The sequence below is a fragment of the Schistocerca gregaria genome, chromosome 7 (genome assembly GCF_023897955.1).
Source record: "Schistocerca gregaria isolate iqSchGreg1 chromosome 7, iqSchGreg1.2, whole genome shotgun sequence".
NCBI classification, from domain to species: Eukaryota; Metazoa; Arthropoda; class Insecta; order Orthoptera; family Acrididae; genus Schistocerca; species Schistocerca gregaria.
In genome coordinates this window covers 86,359,295-86,378,976 of record NC_064926.1, presented here as the reverse complement: position 1 = coordinate 86,378,976, position 19,682 = coordinate 86,359,295, and the positions used below count along the sequence as shown (strand labels likewise).

The 19,682-nt window shown below is 40.2% G+C and overlaps 1 protein-coding gene across 1 annotated transcript in view; it reads right to left on the bottom strand.

Moving 5' to 3' along the window:
- The window catches only part of LOC126281547 (AP-3 complex subunit beta-2), a 223,057-nt gene that overhangs the window by 16,261 nt on the left and 187,114 nt on the right, over positions 1 to 19,682 (bottom strand). The window contains exon 18 of the mRNA XM_049980608.1: positions 10,080 to 10,218. Within this exon, the coding sequence (XP_049836565.1) occupies positions 10,080 to 10,218 (139 nt within the window). The remainder of the gene's footprint in view (positions 1 to 10,079; positions 10,219 to 19,682) is intronic.

Genomic DNA, 19,682 nt, shown 5'->3' with positions numbered 1-19,682 from the left:
TGGGCTGTGTGGGGTTGGGCAGCATATAGGCAGGCTTCAGTCTATGGATCGAAATGTTGCTCAGCGTGCCATGGAGATGCAAGGTGAACGTTCTGCAGTCCTATTACAGGCTCTGGTGGGGGCCACAGGAGTGCGGTCAGAATGGGGGCTGGTGAGCATCGATGACAGTGTAATGTGGGTGTATGACACACGGTCACTGTGAATTAAAGTTCTGTATTTGGTGGGGAGCTGGGCAAGAGTGGGTCACAGGCAGTTCATGCAGTCCAAAAAGCCAGCAAAAACCTCAGGAATGATGTCATCCATAGGCAGGTCAACAATCTCAATGAAGTCATCTGGGACAGCGAGCAGCTGGCCATAAACAAAATCGGTGGCTGACTTCTAAAGGTTGGATTTGTGAGTGATGCAGAGAGTGAGAAGTACCAGCAGCAGGGAGCGATCCACCTGTTGTTGCGGGCGAGGGTAGCCTTCAAGAGGTGATGGAGCTGTTCTACCATGCAGTTAGCAGCTGAGTGGCAGCTCGATGTCACGTGCAGCTCAATCTCACACAGATCTAACAGTACATAAGAAAGGGCCTATGTAAATGGGTGACAGAGGCTCGTAGTGATATGGTATGGGCAGTCGGAATGGACAATCCATGTAGAGAAGAAGGCAGTTGCTATTGTGGTGGTGGTAATGTCAGGTATTGGCATTGCCTCAGGCCAGCAGTCGAACCTGTCCATCAGGGTAAAAAGGCAGCGGCAGCTGTGAGATGAAGGTAGGGGACTGACAATGTGCACATGAACATGAGGGAGGTGATGCTTGATGTCTTGAAAAGCTGTGACGGGGCAAATACATGGCAGCTAACCACAGTGCACTGACAGACGGGGCAGGTGTTGGCCCGTGTCCTGCAGTCCCTCTAAATATCTGGCCACACAAAGCACTGTGTTGCCAGAGTGGCAGATGTGTGCACACCTGGGTGCATCAGGTTGTGTCATCAGTCAAATGCAAGAGGCAGCGGGTAGGAAGGGACACAGTGAGCTGATGGATATGTCACACCAGATACAGCTGTAGGAGCAGGAAGCCAGTGTGCATTGAAGGCAGAGGCCGGAGATGGCATCCTGGCAGAGTTGGATGAGTTCTGGACCATGCTCCTGGGTGTTGTTAAATGCCTCATAGTTCAGTGACGAGCCAAAAGGCACAGGTGTGGCTGAGGCAGTCAGTGATGATGTCAATTCCTGGCGAGGAGCTCTCTGTCATATGTCCTGCAGTGCTGCTGATTGGGTGAGAGCACTAGATGGAGAAGAGAAAGAGCAGCTGCCAGGTGTTGCCAAGTGCTGCTGCAGGACAGTGCCTATGGCCGTCCAACTGGCACTGACCACGATGGCAAGTGGGGCAATGGGGTCGAGTTGGTGAACATGGTGGTGTCTGTTAAAATGTGCTTGGTGGCTAAGAAGCTATCTTCCATATGCAGCATCCATGGGACTGTCTTGTTGCCCTTTGTTTTGATGTCGTGAGGGGCGGTGGTGAGTGAGCAGCTCCTGCATGGCAGCATCATTCCTTATATGGGCAGAAGTAGTTAAATACGCTGAGGAAATGGCAGAGGTCCTTGAATGCCTTTGGGCATGGAAAACCAAGTATAGCTGGTACCTTGTTGGGCTAAGGATGTGAGTCAGCAATGGAGTAACCCATGAATTCCACCTCACAGGCACCGAGCATGCATTTTGCTGTGTTAATGATGGTGCCAGCGACCTGAAGATGTTCAAAAATGCTGTGAATGTGCTCACAGTGTTCCTCTGGTGTCACAGAAAAAATGAGTACATCATCCAGGTAAGCGAAACAGCAGAACAAGCCTTGCAGGTCAATGTCCAAGAAGCGCTGCCACCTTTGGACAGCATTAAGGTAGCTAAAGGTCATAAAGGTGCTCGCTTAGAGTATGAATGGCATGATGACTGTCTTCTGGATGCCCTCAGGTGTGACCAGAATCTGGGTGAAAGCCAGAAAGTAGCTGCACCGAGTACTGGTCAGCTATATTGCGGGTGTTTAGCTTCTGACAGTCCCCACAAGAAGGCCAGGTGCCATCCTTCTTGGTGGGGTGAAGGGCGGATGTCCATGGGCTCTTCGAAGGACGCAGCATGATGGCGGCAAGCAGCTTATCGAACTCAGCCTTGATGATCTTCAGTTTATGCGGTGCCAGGGGGTGTGGCCAGCATAAGACGGATGGTCTGGGGGAAGTTTCAATGTAGTATACAGTTGAAGGGCGGACCTCTTGAGGTGTGCTGGATGGGCGTGTGAGGAGAGAATTGCACCAGGAGGTCAGCATATGGGTTGGAATATGCAATCTGCTTCACTTTCAAGAGAACAGTGAAATGAGTGGTGCAATAAGTTAATTTCCCAGTGTTGCTGTCAATGAGGTGCTGGCCAGCAACGTCAAGCAGCAAGCGTGGTGTCCAATGAGTCTGCTTTGATAATGGTGTCATGACGTCAGCTACTGTGAAGATCCAGAGCATGTCCCATTGCAGGCTGAGATTGAGGACCCAATGACGTATGTCACACACAGAGAGATTATTTGCTGCTATCGAGAGAATGGCTCAGGTGGTGCCAGTGCTCCGTACAAGCCTTTGCAAGAAGATGGATAACCCACAGCTGGTGCATATGAGTAATGGCTGGGAGGAATGGGAAGTGCAAATCAACAGGCACTGGGAGACCAAGCAGCAGCTGGTTCTGCCTAAGCCCGGTGGTCATTGGTGTTTGGGTGCCTAGATCAGGGTTTCTGCAGTTTGTGGTGCCCGGGCCGAAGTGCTTATGATACCTGCAGAGGCCGGCCCTGTCACAGAGGGTGACGGTGCTGCAGCTGGACCTGTGCCGTTATTAGCTATCACTACACTAGTGGCTAGGGTCGTGTGGACTGTAAGGGTCAGAAATGAGTGAACCACCCTGTGCTAAGGACTGAGGCCAATGACATCTTTAGCGGTGCACTGAGCATGAGAGTGAATACATCATGGGGTGGCTTTAAATGTGACAGCCAACATGCTGCGCGCGGGTGGGGGTGAAGTTGGTGCATTGCCGTGTGGCCAGTTTCTCATGGCGTGGGCACGGACCAGCAATCGAAGTGGATACTACAAGGGATGGATGATGACTTGTGAAACTAGACTGGAGGAAGCCTTATTAGGGCTAAGTATTGTTCTGTACTGGTAATCAGTAACCATAGTGGAAAAGTGTCTTGCACGATCGACAGCCGTGAATGGAAGTACTGCGTGAGGGGTGAAAGTAACTGCCTTAGCAGATGGCCATAGCGAGTTGTCAGCATACAGAACTGCTAAGATAGCTGTGAGGCAAAAAGCTGCCATGCAGCAATTTCCCTAAGGGATACCATCTGGCTCAGTTGCAGTTTCAGTGAAAGACAGCACCTTAAACTTGTTGATTATGGGAATCGCTACAACACCCTGAGTCTTCCCTGGTATACCACTCTATTGTGTACAGGATGCCTAGTTCTACCATTGACACACCACTTACAGTAAAGTGGTTGAGTAATGACAGATTGTGTACTTCCTGCAGAAGAGACAGGATCCACAGCAGAGGATAGTACTCAAGGTACCTCACGATAGCTCTTCCAACACACCACTTTGGGCACCCGCCAATCTTTTGGCAGTAGTCAGGGTGATTTCCAGCTGCTTACGAATATGAGGGATAGCCCCTCTTCTCAATTACTGTCCCCCCTTCTACGCACTTCAATTCTTATGACTGCAGTCTGGTTTCAGTACAATTATAGACAACCTTCGCTCCTTATATTTTCCTTCATAACTTCATAACTGCACAGACTGTGTGTTCCAAGCAACATTGTCAAAGGGTTCTTTCTAAATCTGCTAATGCTGTGGATGTAAGTTGTACTTTCTTCAATCTATCTTTCAAATTAAACTGTATGGTCAATATTGCCTTGCACAGTTCTGCATTTGTCCAACATCCAAATTGAACTTCCTCCAGGTTGGCTTCTACCAGTCGTTCTATTCTTCTATATATAACTTTTGACAGTTTTCTGCAAGCAGGTGTTCTTAATTGACTGACTGGTAATATTCACATTTGTCAGAACCTGCCTTCTTTGGTACTAGGGTTACTTTGTTGTTCTTGAAGTAGTCTGTGGGTATTTGTGTGTGTCCTACATACTAGGATACTCTCATGGATATGTCATCAACTCTAGGAGTGTTATATCCATTTAGGTTTTTCACTGATCTAACAAATTCTCTCCCACTTTAATGCATGTCATCTCATCTTTATCCACTTCCTTTTCCCCTTCCACAACGTTTTACTACGATTCCTTTCCTTTAATAGCCCTTCAGTACATTCCTTTCTCCTTTCAGTCTTCCCCTCCATGTTTGGCGCAAGTTCTTGATGTTCATACTGTTCACTTTCCTGCAAACATTTGTTTGATTTTCTTCTACGTGGTAACTACCTTTCCTAAAGGCATGGACCCATCTACAGCTATCCATTTTTTCATCTATCCATTTCTTCTTTGCTCTTTTTGTGCATTCACAAAATACCATCCTTTAGAAGTCTGTATTCCGAGTGGCTTGTTTAACCTGCTGTACTTTTAAATGTTCTCTTTTCCTCTATTACATTTAATACCCCATGTTATCAAAGATTCCTAATGGGTCTTGTCTTTTCACCTAGTTGTTCAACATCAATTTGTAATTCACGACCAACAAAGTTTGTGCAGACTGCACGTCTGCTCCTGGACGTGTTGGTGTTTGAAATCTTCTACTGGTAGATTTATATTTACTTTATTTCTCAAAGAAAGTAGTTACATATATGTTTGATACTGGTTTCTATTTACCATACATTAGTCGCTACCCTGCACTTTAAATGAACACTGCAAATAGCCACATAGCTAACAGAACTTTTAAATCTAATCTAGATATTCAGATTATTTGAAGAACGAGTGGGTAATTTATGTTTTTAATTTTCTTTTGAACTGACTTGGTTTCTTTCTTGTGTTTTCTCAGACATTTTATTTACTTTAGGCGCTCTCCTCCAGACAACAATTCCATACAGCAACAAGGAGCGAAAATATACAAAGTAAGCCAACACTCCTAAGTTTAGACCAGCATAGTAAGAGATGAAGGATTTTACAATATTGATAGCGGTTCTGCTCTTGACTACTGCTTGCCCTGTTAATTGCCTAATGCTTTCTTTTCCTAGCAGGTACTTTAATCCGAAGGATTATCCATACCTTATCCTCTGTTCGGTTCTACCCCTGTTTATGTTAGAACTAAACAAGAATATTTGGAATATTTTAAGGAAGAATTAACTTTTCTGTCTGTATGCTTTATAAATTTCTTGCCAACATTGTTCCTTCAATTTCTCTTTAAACATTGTTATAAATTGTATTTTTTATGATTCAGCAATATAATACTCTTCTCCTATGATCTACACTTAATTACTTAATATATTTTATGGTTAGCATGGTCAGATGAACTACTCACTACTGGTTTTACAGCTAAGACACTGCAAGCTGTTGGGTCTTAAAACAAACCATCAATTGCAGTAGCACTGTATCCTCCACTCCTTACAGAAAATTAAAATCAACATTAATGTCTCTGCAAATAATAATTCGCCAGTTAAGTATGGACAACCTAATTAAAACAATGGCTAGCTACTTTATGAAGCTCAAAGATACTTCCTGCTGTACTAAAAGCTTGTATGTTTCCTAAATCATTACTGACACACAGCATTCAAAGAGCTATTATTGTCACTTAACCTGAAGAAGCTGGAAGTTCACCCCATTTTTTGCATAAATAGCCAATTTCACTTTCTTCTTAGCTGCTCTACTGCAGTATAATATCAGCATATATCCATCAAGAGAAATTTCAGTAATTTCATAAACACTATGAGCAAGGACAATAAAGAACATGTTGTACCCATATTTACAATTACAGTTCATAGTCTTTTACATTTCACTAAACCTCTATTTGTAGTCAGGGTCAGAAACAGGAGGTAGTGCAGCAACTTGACTCAGAAGTTAAAATTCTGGTGGCCAGAACTATACCAGTAAAAGGTGAAGAGATTGTAGTATCAGCTTCTAGATCGCCAAATTCAGTGCCATTGTACTGGGTTCTATTGTAGACCTACCTGCAGTCTGCCATAGAGTGAAGCAAGTGAGATTGTTGATGGTGTAATATTTTCCAGATAGAGCTGTTAAGAATGACAGTCCCTTTAGTGCTAGTTAAGAAGAGCAGATTACCCTTATATGCTGGCTCCACATTGTCCGCTCCCTTCCTTTTATTCTATGCTCAAAAATAAAAACACAAACATGACATTATAACATCAATATGGAAACAATAGATTGCTACTCGCCGCACAGGGAAGGCACTGAGTCGCAGACAGGCATGATGAAAGAAGAATGCTATAAACAGGCATTGAAATATCTCTAAAACTACACATTAGATCAAAAAAAGTTATAGTTCCAATTTGTTGGGCTCTGAGGGGGACGGTCAACAATACCACAACAGACTTGCCAACCCACCCTATATGTGGGTGGCAGGGAAAACTTTGAAACCTCCGATGGCGACCCTCATCTTTAATTGCAGTATGATTCTATGGAAAAATCTACACACGTTTTCTGAAGCATTTTCTTCATTTCACCACAGATGGTGCTATGATCGGAGGAATAGAAATTGGTACCCAATCTTAATTTATGGCATGCTACTCAGTGGTCCTTGAATATCCAATGGCACATGGGACTCCACCTCCTTGCTGTGTGGGAAGGACAGGCCAGTATTTCATAACTTTTAATTGTAAGCCCTATTTGCAACATTATATTCCTTCGACATATTGAACAGGAGACTATTTGATGCACCACTAGGGCCGTGGCATGAGGTGAACACTACTCTACTTTTCCAATTAGAGTACATGTTCAAACACAGTACTGCCAACTTCAATACACTAAGTGATCCATTTTTCAAGTAACCATACACAGGACAGAAGCATACCTGTGGGAAAGTCAGAACAGGCATTTCCAATGTGATCGACATTGTCTTCATGGTCTATTGCACATTGTTGGTATAATTTATATTTGAAATATCCCCACAGAAAGAAATCCGGTACCTAGCAGGCCAATTAATAGGGCTGCCTCTGCCGATCCACCAACCACTGTAAACTTGGTCTAATATCTCTAGCACTTCAATTGCATAATGCACAGGACAATCATCACGCTGAAACAACATACAATGTCAAATGTCCAGGGCACACCTGTAGCAGTATCAATAGTTCATTGTTCCAACAATGTTTGATATTTGCATCCATTCAACATGTCTTCAATAAAATATGAACCAATGAGTTTGTTCTCCAGGATGCCACACCATACATTAATCAGCCGAGGACATGAATGGTCAACTTGCTACCCAGTGGCAATTGTCTACACTGCAATGATACATGTTATGCTGGTTAACGCTACCACGGCTTATGATTATAGACTCTCCAGAAAATAGTACCTTGGCAAAGAACGTGGGGGTCATTTGCATTTGTTGACATGCCCATTCACAAAACACTACAAGGTTATGGAAATCGGCACGATGAAGTTCTTGATGCACTGGCACATGGTACAGATGATACTAATGCTGATGCAGTTTTGTGACAATACAGTCTACAGCATACTGGAATTATGGTGCAATTGTCAGGGATCTATGCCTAGGTTGTGGTGCACTGCTGCTAGTACAGCTACGTCATTAATTTCTCCTGTAACACATTCATTCATTTCCTTTTGCCAGTCTGTACACTGCCATCAAATATAAAGGCATTCAAAACCGCTTACATGAATAATGATGATGATTGGTTTGTGGGGCACTCAACTGCGTGCCTGTACAAAAAGTCTCAACCTTTGCTCAGCCACTTTCATAAATGACGATGAAACGATGAGGACAACACAAACAACCAGTCATCTCGAGGCAGGTGAAAATCCCTGACCCTCTTACAAGAATGAGCGAGAGCGAGTTTTCTCTGGGAAATGCTTAGCATACAAGGCAACACCAGTCTCAACCTTTCTCCTACATTCTCTGTAAATCAGGACCATTTCAATACTTTCTTCTGTGCTTGCAACATTCATCATCCACATGCATCTCTGTTCTCTGTATAACAGGTCGGTGTGCAGGCAATAAACACTGTGCAAGCACTGTAATGTTGTAGCCACTATCTGTCTTATGTCTGCATGATACACAAGTTCCAGTCGCGATGTTCTGCCTGTAATGATACGCCATAGTTCACTAAATGGACACGGTGGGCGTTGAGTAGTCCCCTGTTTGATACGCCAGAGAAATGCAATGTTGCAAATAGAGTTTCCAATTAGAAGTTATTAAATACTGGCCTGTCCTACCCTTGCAGCATGGAGGTGGGGTCCCAAGTGGCACTAGTTATTCAAGTGCACCGAGTAGCATGCCGTAAATTACAATTGTGTATTTGTTTCTACTCCTCTGATCACAGTGCCGTCAGTGGTGTAACAAAGGAAATGCTTCAGACAAAATGTATGTAGATTTTGCCGTAGAATTGTAATTTGCAACAAGAAGTGGGGGTTCCCATTGAAGATTTCAAACTTGCTCCCAACTACCCACGCACAGGGTGGGGTGGTGGGTCGAGTGTGCTATTGTTGGATGCCCCCTCCAAGAAAAACAAATTGGAATAATAACTTTTTTTGATCCAATGTATAGTTTCGAAGATATTTCAATATCTTCAGTTAAAATGCACAACCTATTCATTTAGCTTTCAGATTATTTCTATCATCAGTTGTAGAAAACAAACAAACAAACAAACAAACACACACACACACACACACACACACACACACACACACACACACACGAACAATTCGCACACACATGGCCACTGTCATCTCCGGGCTCTACGGCCCGACTGGCAGTTGGGCCTAAGAGCTCATAGATGAGAGTGGTCATGTGTGTGCGAGTCACGCTCATGTGAATGCATCCAAGTTTTCTATCAGAAAAAAAATGGAGGGCTTAGTCAGAGCGCTGAATATATCTAGCATCTTTTCCACTGTGCCTGTCTGTGACCTAACGCCTCCTCTATGTGGCGAGTAGCAATCTATTCTTTCCAAGTTGGTTTAATACTGGATTTTGCATTTTTAAACACTACTATATACTACATAGGACTAGATAGGAATTCATCACAATTATTCATACTGAACAGATACACAGTAGCAAAATATCTTTTCCTATCAAAAGACACACACACACACACACACACACACACACACACACCAGTACATTAATACAATATGGGAAATTCAGTATTTTAAGAAAAGGATAGTTTTGACACGGAAAAAAAACCTGATAAGCTCCAATCTACAAAAATTATTATCTATTCTTGCTAATTTAAGCCTTGAGCAGGTGCACTACTTTTCATTACACAAGCAGGCACACGGCATACTTTGTATTCATGTCAAGTATAGTTGTCTTTGTGTTTCCAAGGTAAACACGTATGAGAAAACTCACAGTTTAATCTAACAACGATAAAATAAACTTACATTTTATGAGCTAAAACAGTGTTAAATTAAACAATAATAGAATATATTTTCACTCTGTTACCCTGTTCAAGTGTTACCCCACAGTAATAACCACCTTGATGCATTAAACAATGCACTTGAAGAGATTCCAGAAAACTGCTTATTCGATTACTAATCATCTTGGAGACAACTGCCTCATTGTGAAATTGTATGTTAGTTCATAACCTGGGTAGCATAGCTCACTGTTTATATAATATTACTGCTGCTCGCTTAGGTGTATAACAACACAATTTATCACTGTGTTAGCAGAAGCAATAATAAAGGAAAAGGTGTTCACTTGCAATTGTATAACAACACTGGATTGGTACAAGAGAATGTTATTTGTAGTTGGCACACTTTAGACATAGGCACACCTGCTCATGGGTTAATATTATATATAGCATTTCTAAAACTTTATTCAGAAATGTGTTATTATCTAAAATACCTTCTCTAAAGTCTAAGAAAAGACTTTTATGACATACAGGAAAGAAAACGGTTTGAGATAACAATATCAAAAACACAAACAACAGATGAGAATGAAAGAAACATAACATACCTCAGTATTCCAGGTTCAGTACTTGGAACTGACGCAACATTGGCAGCCTCATATATACGCTGTGTAATAACTTTGGGATCATTTACTGTTGGAGGCAGTGGAAAAACGGTACTGTGTTCTGTCATGCCCTTCAGCTTGCCTGAAAGTAAAATAAAAAATAATGATGATAAATTAGAGAGTACAATTACATTTCTGCATCACATAACTTCCAACAGTGTTACTAATGTGTACTCACTACATTGAAAATATGACCCTATTTTTCCATTTTGTGTTATCTCATCAGCCAACAGATTTTGTACTGGAGCCCAAGTTCCAGAATTTACAAGATGTGATTTTAGCAGATCTGATGAAGGGCACACCATATGTGCCAAAATTAAGGGGCATTTCGAAATCCAACACCGTACTTGCACTGAAACTTTCACCATGTCTAGCAGCTTTTGTGAGTGAAATGATCTGATCAAACCCCAATGACATAATCAACTCCCATACTCAGTGAGCACAGGTAAAAAGTATCACTACTGGTAAGCATTACTTGCATGAGAAAATAGATAATTAAAAAATTCAATGGGTAACACAGAAACACGTGAGGAGCTATGCCTTCCAGAACGATGGGTCCATATTATCAGCAGGGCACATAACCTACTCATCATGAATAGCACCAAGGGGCACCAAGCTTAACGTACCCATCAAATGCACAGATCACCATCAACAAAGTCACATGCCCTCACTTCATGAGATACTCCAAAGAGGTTTGGTAATTAAACCAGGATGCTGGTGCAAAGTGTGGTGAGCATTAGGAACTTTATACCACTACCTTGCCTCCTCTTGCCAGCCAAATACTGGGAGTGAAAATTTTTCCCACCACCAAGATTCAAACTGGCTTACACATGGGTTGAGTGCCACCGCACAAGCGTAATTTTTGCTGCTGTAATTAACTTTAGGAAAAAAGTGGTGGTGGTGCCAGATTTTTATTTCTGAATAGGAAAGGCCTTTGGTAGAGCTTTATGTAAGCTGCAAATAATAATAATAACAACAACAATGATAACTACAATAATAAAAGGCTAAAAAGAAAAATGACAGGAAAGTGGAAGTCATAAGAAAATCCGAGCTCTGGTTTTTATTTATTTCTATATAAAAATTACTGTCAATTTTATGACGAACCGACATCTAATAAAAGACATTACAGCAAGTGTGCATAATCCCAGTTGTATCACTTGGGAAAACAGTATTTCAAGAAAGACACATTCTCCCTTTCAGTTATTAAAGAGTGAGCTTCTGTTAGCGAATTGATACATAACTAAGCAGTCTCAAAAATGGCGGTACTGCTTTGAGAGCAAACAAGTACTGAACGTTGAGTTATAGTATTTCATTCATATAACTTCTCTATTAAAATAAATAAATAAACAAAATAAAAAGTAAAAAAATTGCCACTAGCTACTTTAAGGTTATTAAGGCATAACGATTACACACTAAATGCCTTCCACAATATTCATAATTCACATTTTGCTTAATAACTTTATTTCACTTCAACGTGCACTGATAGATTAGCGAACTTTCATAATGTCTCTGAAACAGCTGTTGTGAGATCGTTGCCTCAGGTGTTGGCAGAATAATAAAGGACAGTCACTTGATGTAATAATGTGATTTAAAGCTCAGAAATATAGTGCAGTTAATACAGACGTTAAAACTTATATTAAAGAAAATACAGACTTCCTATCTTAACAAAAGTCCATGAATACTGAAACGAAACTATACTTTGGTAATACGTATGCTTTAGGAGATAACAATACAGCTGTGTTTTATGAACATCTAAATACAATACTTACCCTTGTGATATTTCTTAGCATTTACAAAAAATATTTTATGTATGAGTTTGCAATTTTATATTATTTTCTCTATATTTTGAAAGCTACCATGTTTGCCTTTTGTCTGAAAACATTAATTATCTCAAGTGCTCTGTCTTGCTTCCTACAGGGTGATTCAAAGAAATCATTTACAAGCTGATATGACACATCAAGCATACAACAAGGATCAGTAATCACGTAGAAAATGGGAGTCGCAATGGACAGCTGGGACTACTAAATGGCACTGCAGTTACTTAGTCACATGCTACAAATGGTTGTCCACTACAGGAGATGCTCACAGTTTTCTCCAGATGCACTGAGACATGCCTGTCATCGATGTTACATTGAACGGCACACTCTCTCAAAGAGACCTGGTGTATCTTGACAAGATCCTGCTGCTGCAACAATCCTGCCTACTAGGTAACATGTGTTTCATACACAAAGCTCTTCAGATGCCCCCACAGGAAATAATCAACTGGGGGCAGATCGGGTAATTGTGGTGGTCATGCGACTTGCCCACTGTGTCCTATCCAGCGGCTGGGAAAGGTTGCCTACAAATGTGCGCCCCACTTGACTGCTGAAATGTGCAGGGGTTCCATTGTGCTGAAATCCAATGCAGTGACAAATAGGAATGGAAACATCATTAAGTATGTTTGGCACGGGAAATGACATATATGTGAATATCAAGTCAGTCCATGAGAATATATGGCCCAATTAAACAGTCTCTGATGATGTCAGCAACACATCAAGGGTAAATTCATGGTGCAAGGCATGTGTACCCATAACATGTGGGTTCGCATCTGGACAAGCATGCAGGTTATGAACATTCATCACAACCTCGAGTGAGAACACAGCCTCATTGGTGAAGAGTACATTCATTGTGAAACTTCAGTCTGCAGCAAATTCCTGCAGAAACCACCACGCAAATTCAATGTGCTTGTTGTTGTCCTCCAGTTGCAATGCCTCGATGCACTGGAAATCAAACAGATGCAATCTTTTGTCATATACTATGTGTCAGACAGATGTTGGGGGATATCAGTGATGCAGGATACACCTTGTGCACTCGTTGATGTCATACGCAGCACCCTTTCAAAAATGCTTTCTTCCACCACAGTTGCCCACGGTAGTTTTTGGCAACCAGTATCTTGCTCACACACACATGGAACAAACTGCTTCTGCACAATCAGCAATGCAGGATGGCAAATAATCTGTGGCATGGCAACTTTCTATCAGGATATTTCACACGATACAAATACATGGTTTCTCATCCAGTGTAGTTGGTCGTGCCATAAATCAAACGCATCTCAGCCATTCTGTGGCACATGTAACTAGCCATGTTGCTCCCAATGCTTCCACGGCATGAATGGTGATGGTCTCCATGCACTGCACCCACGTTTGTACAGCACTGTCCTCTTGTGACTGTAGCACCCTCTTGTGGCATTTGCAATTAATCCTTGTTGTATGTCTGATGTGTCATGTCCATTTGTAAACATAATTTTGAATTACCCTGTATACCAGATATCAGCAACCAAAGTTACTTTCAGCAAAATCATAAGTTATTAAAAATCTGTTATAAAAGTTAAATTTAAAAATTTCTTAAGTAATATTTTACAAAATATGTTCACAAGTTGATATTTAATTTAATATTTTCTACACAAATGTTATAGCAGTAAAACTATATTGATATTAATGAAAGTCTGAGATCTGTTGAAATGTAACATCTTTGTCTTTGCTTTGTGTTACTCTCTAAAATATGTTGGGTTCAAATTAATGATGAATATAACAGAAGCAAACATTCCACATTGGAAAAATATATCTAAAAACAAAGTTGATGTGACTCACCAAACAAAAGCTCTGGCAGGTCAATAGATACACAAATATACACACAAAATTCGAGCTTTCGCAACCCACAGTTGCTTCGTCAGGAGAGAGGGAAGGAGAGGGAAAGATAAAAGGATGTGGGTTTTAAGGGAGAGGGTAAGGAGTCATTCCAATCCCGGGAGCGGAAAGACTTACCTTAAGGGGAAAAATTTGTACGTAGAGAAAGTCGTAAGGTGGTAGTACAGTCAGGACGATGTCTGTTTCGAGTGTTAATGGTGCCATGGGGATACAAGATTGTAACTTGTCTCCATACCCTTGTGAAATGCATTCATAGAGTTATGTTATGTGTTTTGTAAAATGTGTGAAGTGCACAAAATTGGTAATCTGAAAAGCGTTGCATTTGAGAATATGTTGACTTAACCTATTTACACTATTTCGGAACTAAGCACTACTTTATTACCGTAAAATAGTGTTATGAACGGATTACACCAAAACATCAATTTCACGAAGAGACACAAATTTTGTTCTTAAACTTGAGACAAACCCTGGCTTTTCTCAGTTTTTATACATGGCATTGAGTGATAATTGTTATGATCAAGACAATTATGATGAGTATGATTTTTTTTAAAAACTGATTTCACTAACATATGACTTGGGCATTTTTGATCTGATACCTACATCATTCGAAGTGATCTAACCATTTTTATGTCTACTACTTTAGATGGAAAGGTCGAAGCAATAACTTTACTCAGTTATTAATCTTTAATTGGACTGTGGGGCTGGGTTGTTTAGGATGGGCTCTAGTTATTTCAACAGTGACTTAATGGTTCTTCAGAGATTTTCCAATTGAGCCCTACACAACTGCACATAATTAGATTTACAAGAGCGTAAGTTTGGGACGTAACATCTAGTGAACATGAAACCCAAAACAAATTATATCTTACTTCAAAACTGATTTACAATATGAATTAAAAAGAGGTTGTAACTTACAAATTAAATTTAAGATCTGCCTTGAATCCAAACAAGACAAGCTTAATGAAAATTGAGCTCTATCGGATTAGGTATAGGTTCCTATAGTGATTTAGATATTTGCCAAGTTATTTTCTGTTTGTTTGTCCTAGACAATTAATCTTTTCAAGACACATGGGAGAGAAAGAGAGAGAGAGAGAGAGAGAGAGAGAGAGAGAGAGAGAGAGAGAGAGAGTTAAAGGCAGTAACTACTGAAGTACTGATAAGCACCTCTAGAGTGTAATTATCTGGTTGTATTTAAACTTTCTTAATACAATTATAATCTGAATACAGTCAGTCACACCATTTTCATAACTGTGAACTGCTCTGACCAATCTGTATCCTGAGCGGCAAATCTTGGAGTGTTTTGAGCTGTTCCTATGAAGTAAGAATAGTGGCGCACAAAACAGCCCATTATCTAGATCAAACAGAATGAAAATAAAATAGTTTGCTGCAGTGTCCAGAGGGGCAGTGTACAGGGCTTATATATGGCAGATTGTGATAAAACACTGTTGTACAAAGTTGTCTGAATTGGTGGGGGACTCAAAAATTATCCTGAGCTAGACACATTACTGCAGATTTTAACAATTTTGTCAGTGTACATACTACAAATCCCTGATTCCCACCATTATAACTGTCTGTGGAGTAATGGCAACCCATTGTCCATCACAAACTGACACCAAAGAAGACAGTGATGTTGGGTGGGGCTCTGGAGTGAAGTTGACATTCCAACTCATCCAACTGGTGTTCCATGGGTTCAGATCAGTACTCTGGGCACGCCAGCCCATTTCAGAAATGTGTCATACAACCACTGCCTCACAGGTGCTGCTTTGTGACAGGGTGCACTGTCGTTTCTTTAACACTAAAGGATTTATGCAAAATGCATCTTGCTTGGCAATTTTGGGTTCAGTTATAAGGAGTATTTCTTCCATCTCCATCACTTTCATTCTAGTAAAATTTTGATATTGTTGTGGATCTTCCATCACAAACTCTACAGTGAGATTCCTGCATGCTCCAAAACCATTACACCTCATAATCCACTGTATTATCCAACACAAACACGGTCATTTATGTTTTTACTTTGCACTAAAAGTATTAAAAGTGTACCTGCAGCCCAATGTTCTTTCTCTGCAAACTCTGCCTTCACACACAGAACTATGACAGAAAAATCTCTGAGTGATCTCTCAGCTCACTCTCTCATGCTGCTGCATGTAAATGCTCTCACAAGACTCCCAGACATTCCAGAAAGTACTTGCAAGCAACTATCAGACAACAATTATCAGCAAAAATTCACCCCTAGTGTGAACAATCCTGCGAGTCCTATGTAAGGATATCAAACTGTCTGAGAGCAAAAGCCTCTCATGTATATCCCAGACCTTAGTATTGGGATTATACTCTTTTTTTAAATCTGAGTGTATTTTATCTGTCTCTCACACTTTGTGTGTCAGGTGGAACAGTCTTGTCATGGTTGTATCTGCCAAGAACATTAGTAATTCGGAGGTAACCTCATCTACTCCACGTGTTTGTTCTGATTTTGACTTTCAATCCTCATAAGCTTGTTGCAATATTGCATCACCCATCCTATCTTCATCCATTTCCGGTTTTGTTTCTTTAGAAAGCTACATGCAAGTTCATGTGCTTAGTCCCAACAAGTGGAAAGTGATGAACAAACTTGAGGAACTATTATTTTTCACTGATGTTTAATATTAATATTACGATTCTATGAGGGAGTGTGTGTGCAGAAATTTAATGCTTGATGTCCGATTTGTGTCAACTATGAGTTAATCTGATGGCCATTTGGACACACATCCCATTTATGTAAATATAAGGAGTGTTCAAATTAAAAGCTACGAATCACATCTTCAGTTCTAAATACTTGAACAGACAACTGCATCGATTAGCTTCCAATTCTTCCACACTTACTGCTCACTTTCTCACAGGAACATAAATGTGTTCTGATTGATTTCTTGCATAAAAATATTAACTGTTATATAGATTTCTTTTTATCCCCTATCTGCTCTTTGAATGTTGTATGTGGGCATAGGTAATGCAGTAGCCTCCATAACATTGTCAACTCTACCTTCATAACATTAAAGTTCAAAAGGCTGCAGCCACAAAAATTCAATCTGATTATTGCTACACTTTCTTGATCACTTTATGGAAATTTCGAATTTTTCTTAAATAAATTGGAATGGTTGCTAAACAAAGTAAATAAACAGGAATGTGATTAGATAATTTGTGGAGATTTCAACAATGAATTTCATACAAAATGTAGAAACAGGGAAGTCCTTTTGAATCTTGATAAACCTATTTAAATACTCAAGGACATGCTGCTACTCAAGTAACAGACACTTGTGGAACAGTTTTAGATTTGTTTCTTGTCGAGAAGAGTTTATACAGCACTTCAACTAACGATTTCAGTACAAGCTTTAGTGACCACCATATAGAGTGTTATAAAAGAAGAAACTGGTGAAAACAGAATATCAAGCAAAAATACATTTCCACAACAAAACAAAAATGTAACACATCTCTTAGAAGTAGCAAACACATTTAACAACTTTTCACAGGTTTTGCATGTAATATGATACAAATCAAACACAAATAAGAATAGCCAATCCAATAAATATAAAATAAGCACATGTAGTAGGTCATTGTACATCAGCCATGTCACACAAAATGAATTACCTAGCAGAAGTAGTAAGGTACAGGCCTAGACGGATGAGTCGGATTCAATCTAGTGTCATGTCATTCTCTGCCAATGGCATCATCAGATGCGGTACGGAGGGGCATGTGTTTTGTTTAGTTTTGTTTGTTTTAGGGCGCAAAAACAACTAAGGTCATAAGTGCCCATGTCATCACCTTATATCATCAAGAAGTAAAAGAATTTTAAAGTGATTATATGTTACGCCCATTCGATGGGAGGAAAGCGAGCTAAGAACAAGGACTTCCGTGTGGATAAAGATCCACAAGGACAATGGAGGTCCCGAATCAAGATTAAATGTCCTTTGCAATATTGCTATGTTGTATAAAAAGTAAGATGCTGTTGACAGCCTGCATGTCATTCACTAAAACAACCGATAACTTAGACGGCAAACATACACTAGAATGTAATTGTTTAAAATCAGGGCATTTGATCAGAAAATGGCAAACTGTCAAAGGCTGACAACGAGCACAAAGTGGTGGGAGGCTAAAAAGACAGTGCCTAATATGCAGCCTGGCTAAAATGATCTCCTTGGGTGAGAGGGCCAATAGGAAGTTGGCCAAGCCACTAGGAGAGGTTTAATTCCCCGGAGCTTGTTCCCATGAAGACGATACCAGTAGTGATGCCAAAGAGAGACAGCTGCCTACAGGCGGTAATATGGAGATGGTCTGAAGGAATGGAAGAGATAGCGAGCCAAAATAGGATGACTGCCACATTGGCAGCACCATCAACAGCTTCATTTCCCATCCGACCAGGAACCCATATGAACATTATAACAGCTCTCTCAAAAGTACACAAGCGGAAGCTTTCTTGGACAAGTTGCACTAAGGCATGGAGTGTTACAGCACACAGAGGCTCTGAAGAGCACTGTGAAAATCGGAGCATATGATACAATTAAAAAGCCTGTTTCACTGCATTTATTGGGATGCCTGATAAGAGGGCGAAGAGCTCTGCTGTAAATATTTAGCAGTGTTCTGGAAGCTGATACTGAAAATGTTTGGTGCCAATGATGAAAGCACACCTGTCACCACAGTCAGTCTTGGAACCATCAATGAACAATAAGGTACTATCGCCAAATTGCTTGCAAAGGTTCAGAGACTTACAGCAATAGATTGAATCCGAAGTAATTTCCTTAGGAAGCAAATGAAGTCCAAGATAAACAACATGGCAGATAAACAACATGGCAACAAACATAATGTGTGCCCCCATTAAGGAGAACATTACACTTGTATGACAACAATAGTTCAGTAGCTTCTGCGTAGAGATTCTCTACAAGGTTATTGTAAACAGCACCAGTGGCCAAATGGTTTCCGTATTGATAGATTGTATTAAGATGGTTTAAGATGTTGGAAGAAGAAGAGTATTCCCAAAGACTGGAAAACAGCTAGAGTGATATCAATTTATAAAAAAGGAAATAAGAACCTATGCAGTAATTACAGAGGAATCAGTTTACTGGACTCAGCATACAAAGTGTATGCTAAGATTCTAAATACTAGATTTAAAAATATAACAGAAGCAGTACTGCATGAGGAACAAATGGGTTTTAGGAAAGAAGACTCCACAATAGATGCAGTTTTTATTCTACAGCAAATAATAGAAATATGGAGAGAGTATAATAAAGAAACACACATTGCTTTTATTGATTTTAAAAAAGCGTTTGACAATGTCAATCAACAGAAACATTGGGAAATAATGATTAATTGTGGGTGTCCAAAGCATCTATTAAATATGATAAAAAGTTTATATAAAGACACAAATATCACTCTAGATCTCAATGGTAAAACAACTAATGAGGTACAAACTAACAAAGGGGTATGACAAGGCTGCTGCATCTCTCCAACTTTGTTCATCTACATTAAAGAAATAATACATATATGGAAATCAGAATTTCAGTAAGGCATCTATGTATATAGGAACATTCTTTTATATAATTTACTATATGCTGACAATGCAGTGATCCTAGCAAATAAGGAAGATGACCTGCAGAAAGGAATCTACTTGCTAAAACAAGTAAGTGCAAAATTTAACATGGAAATTTCAAAAGAAAAAACTAAGACAATGGCTTTCATGGGGAAAGAACCAATCAGATACCAAATAGTGATAGAGCAGAAGATTTTAGAGCAAGTAAACCATTTCAGTCACCTCGGACGTGAAATGACATACAGCTACAGCAGAGATATTGAAATTAAGCTTAGTAAATTCAGTCGGGCATGTGGAACAATTAACAGG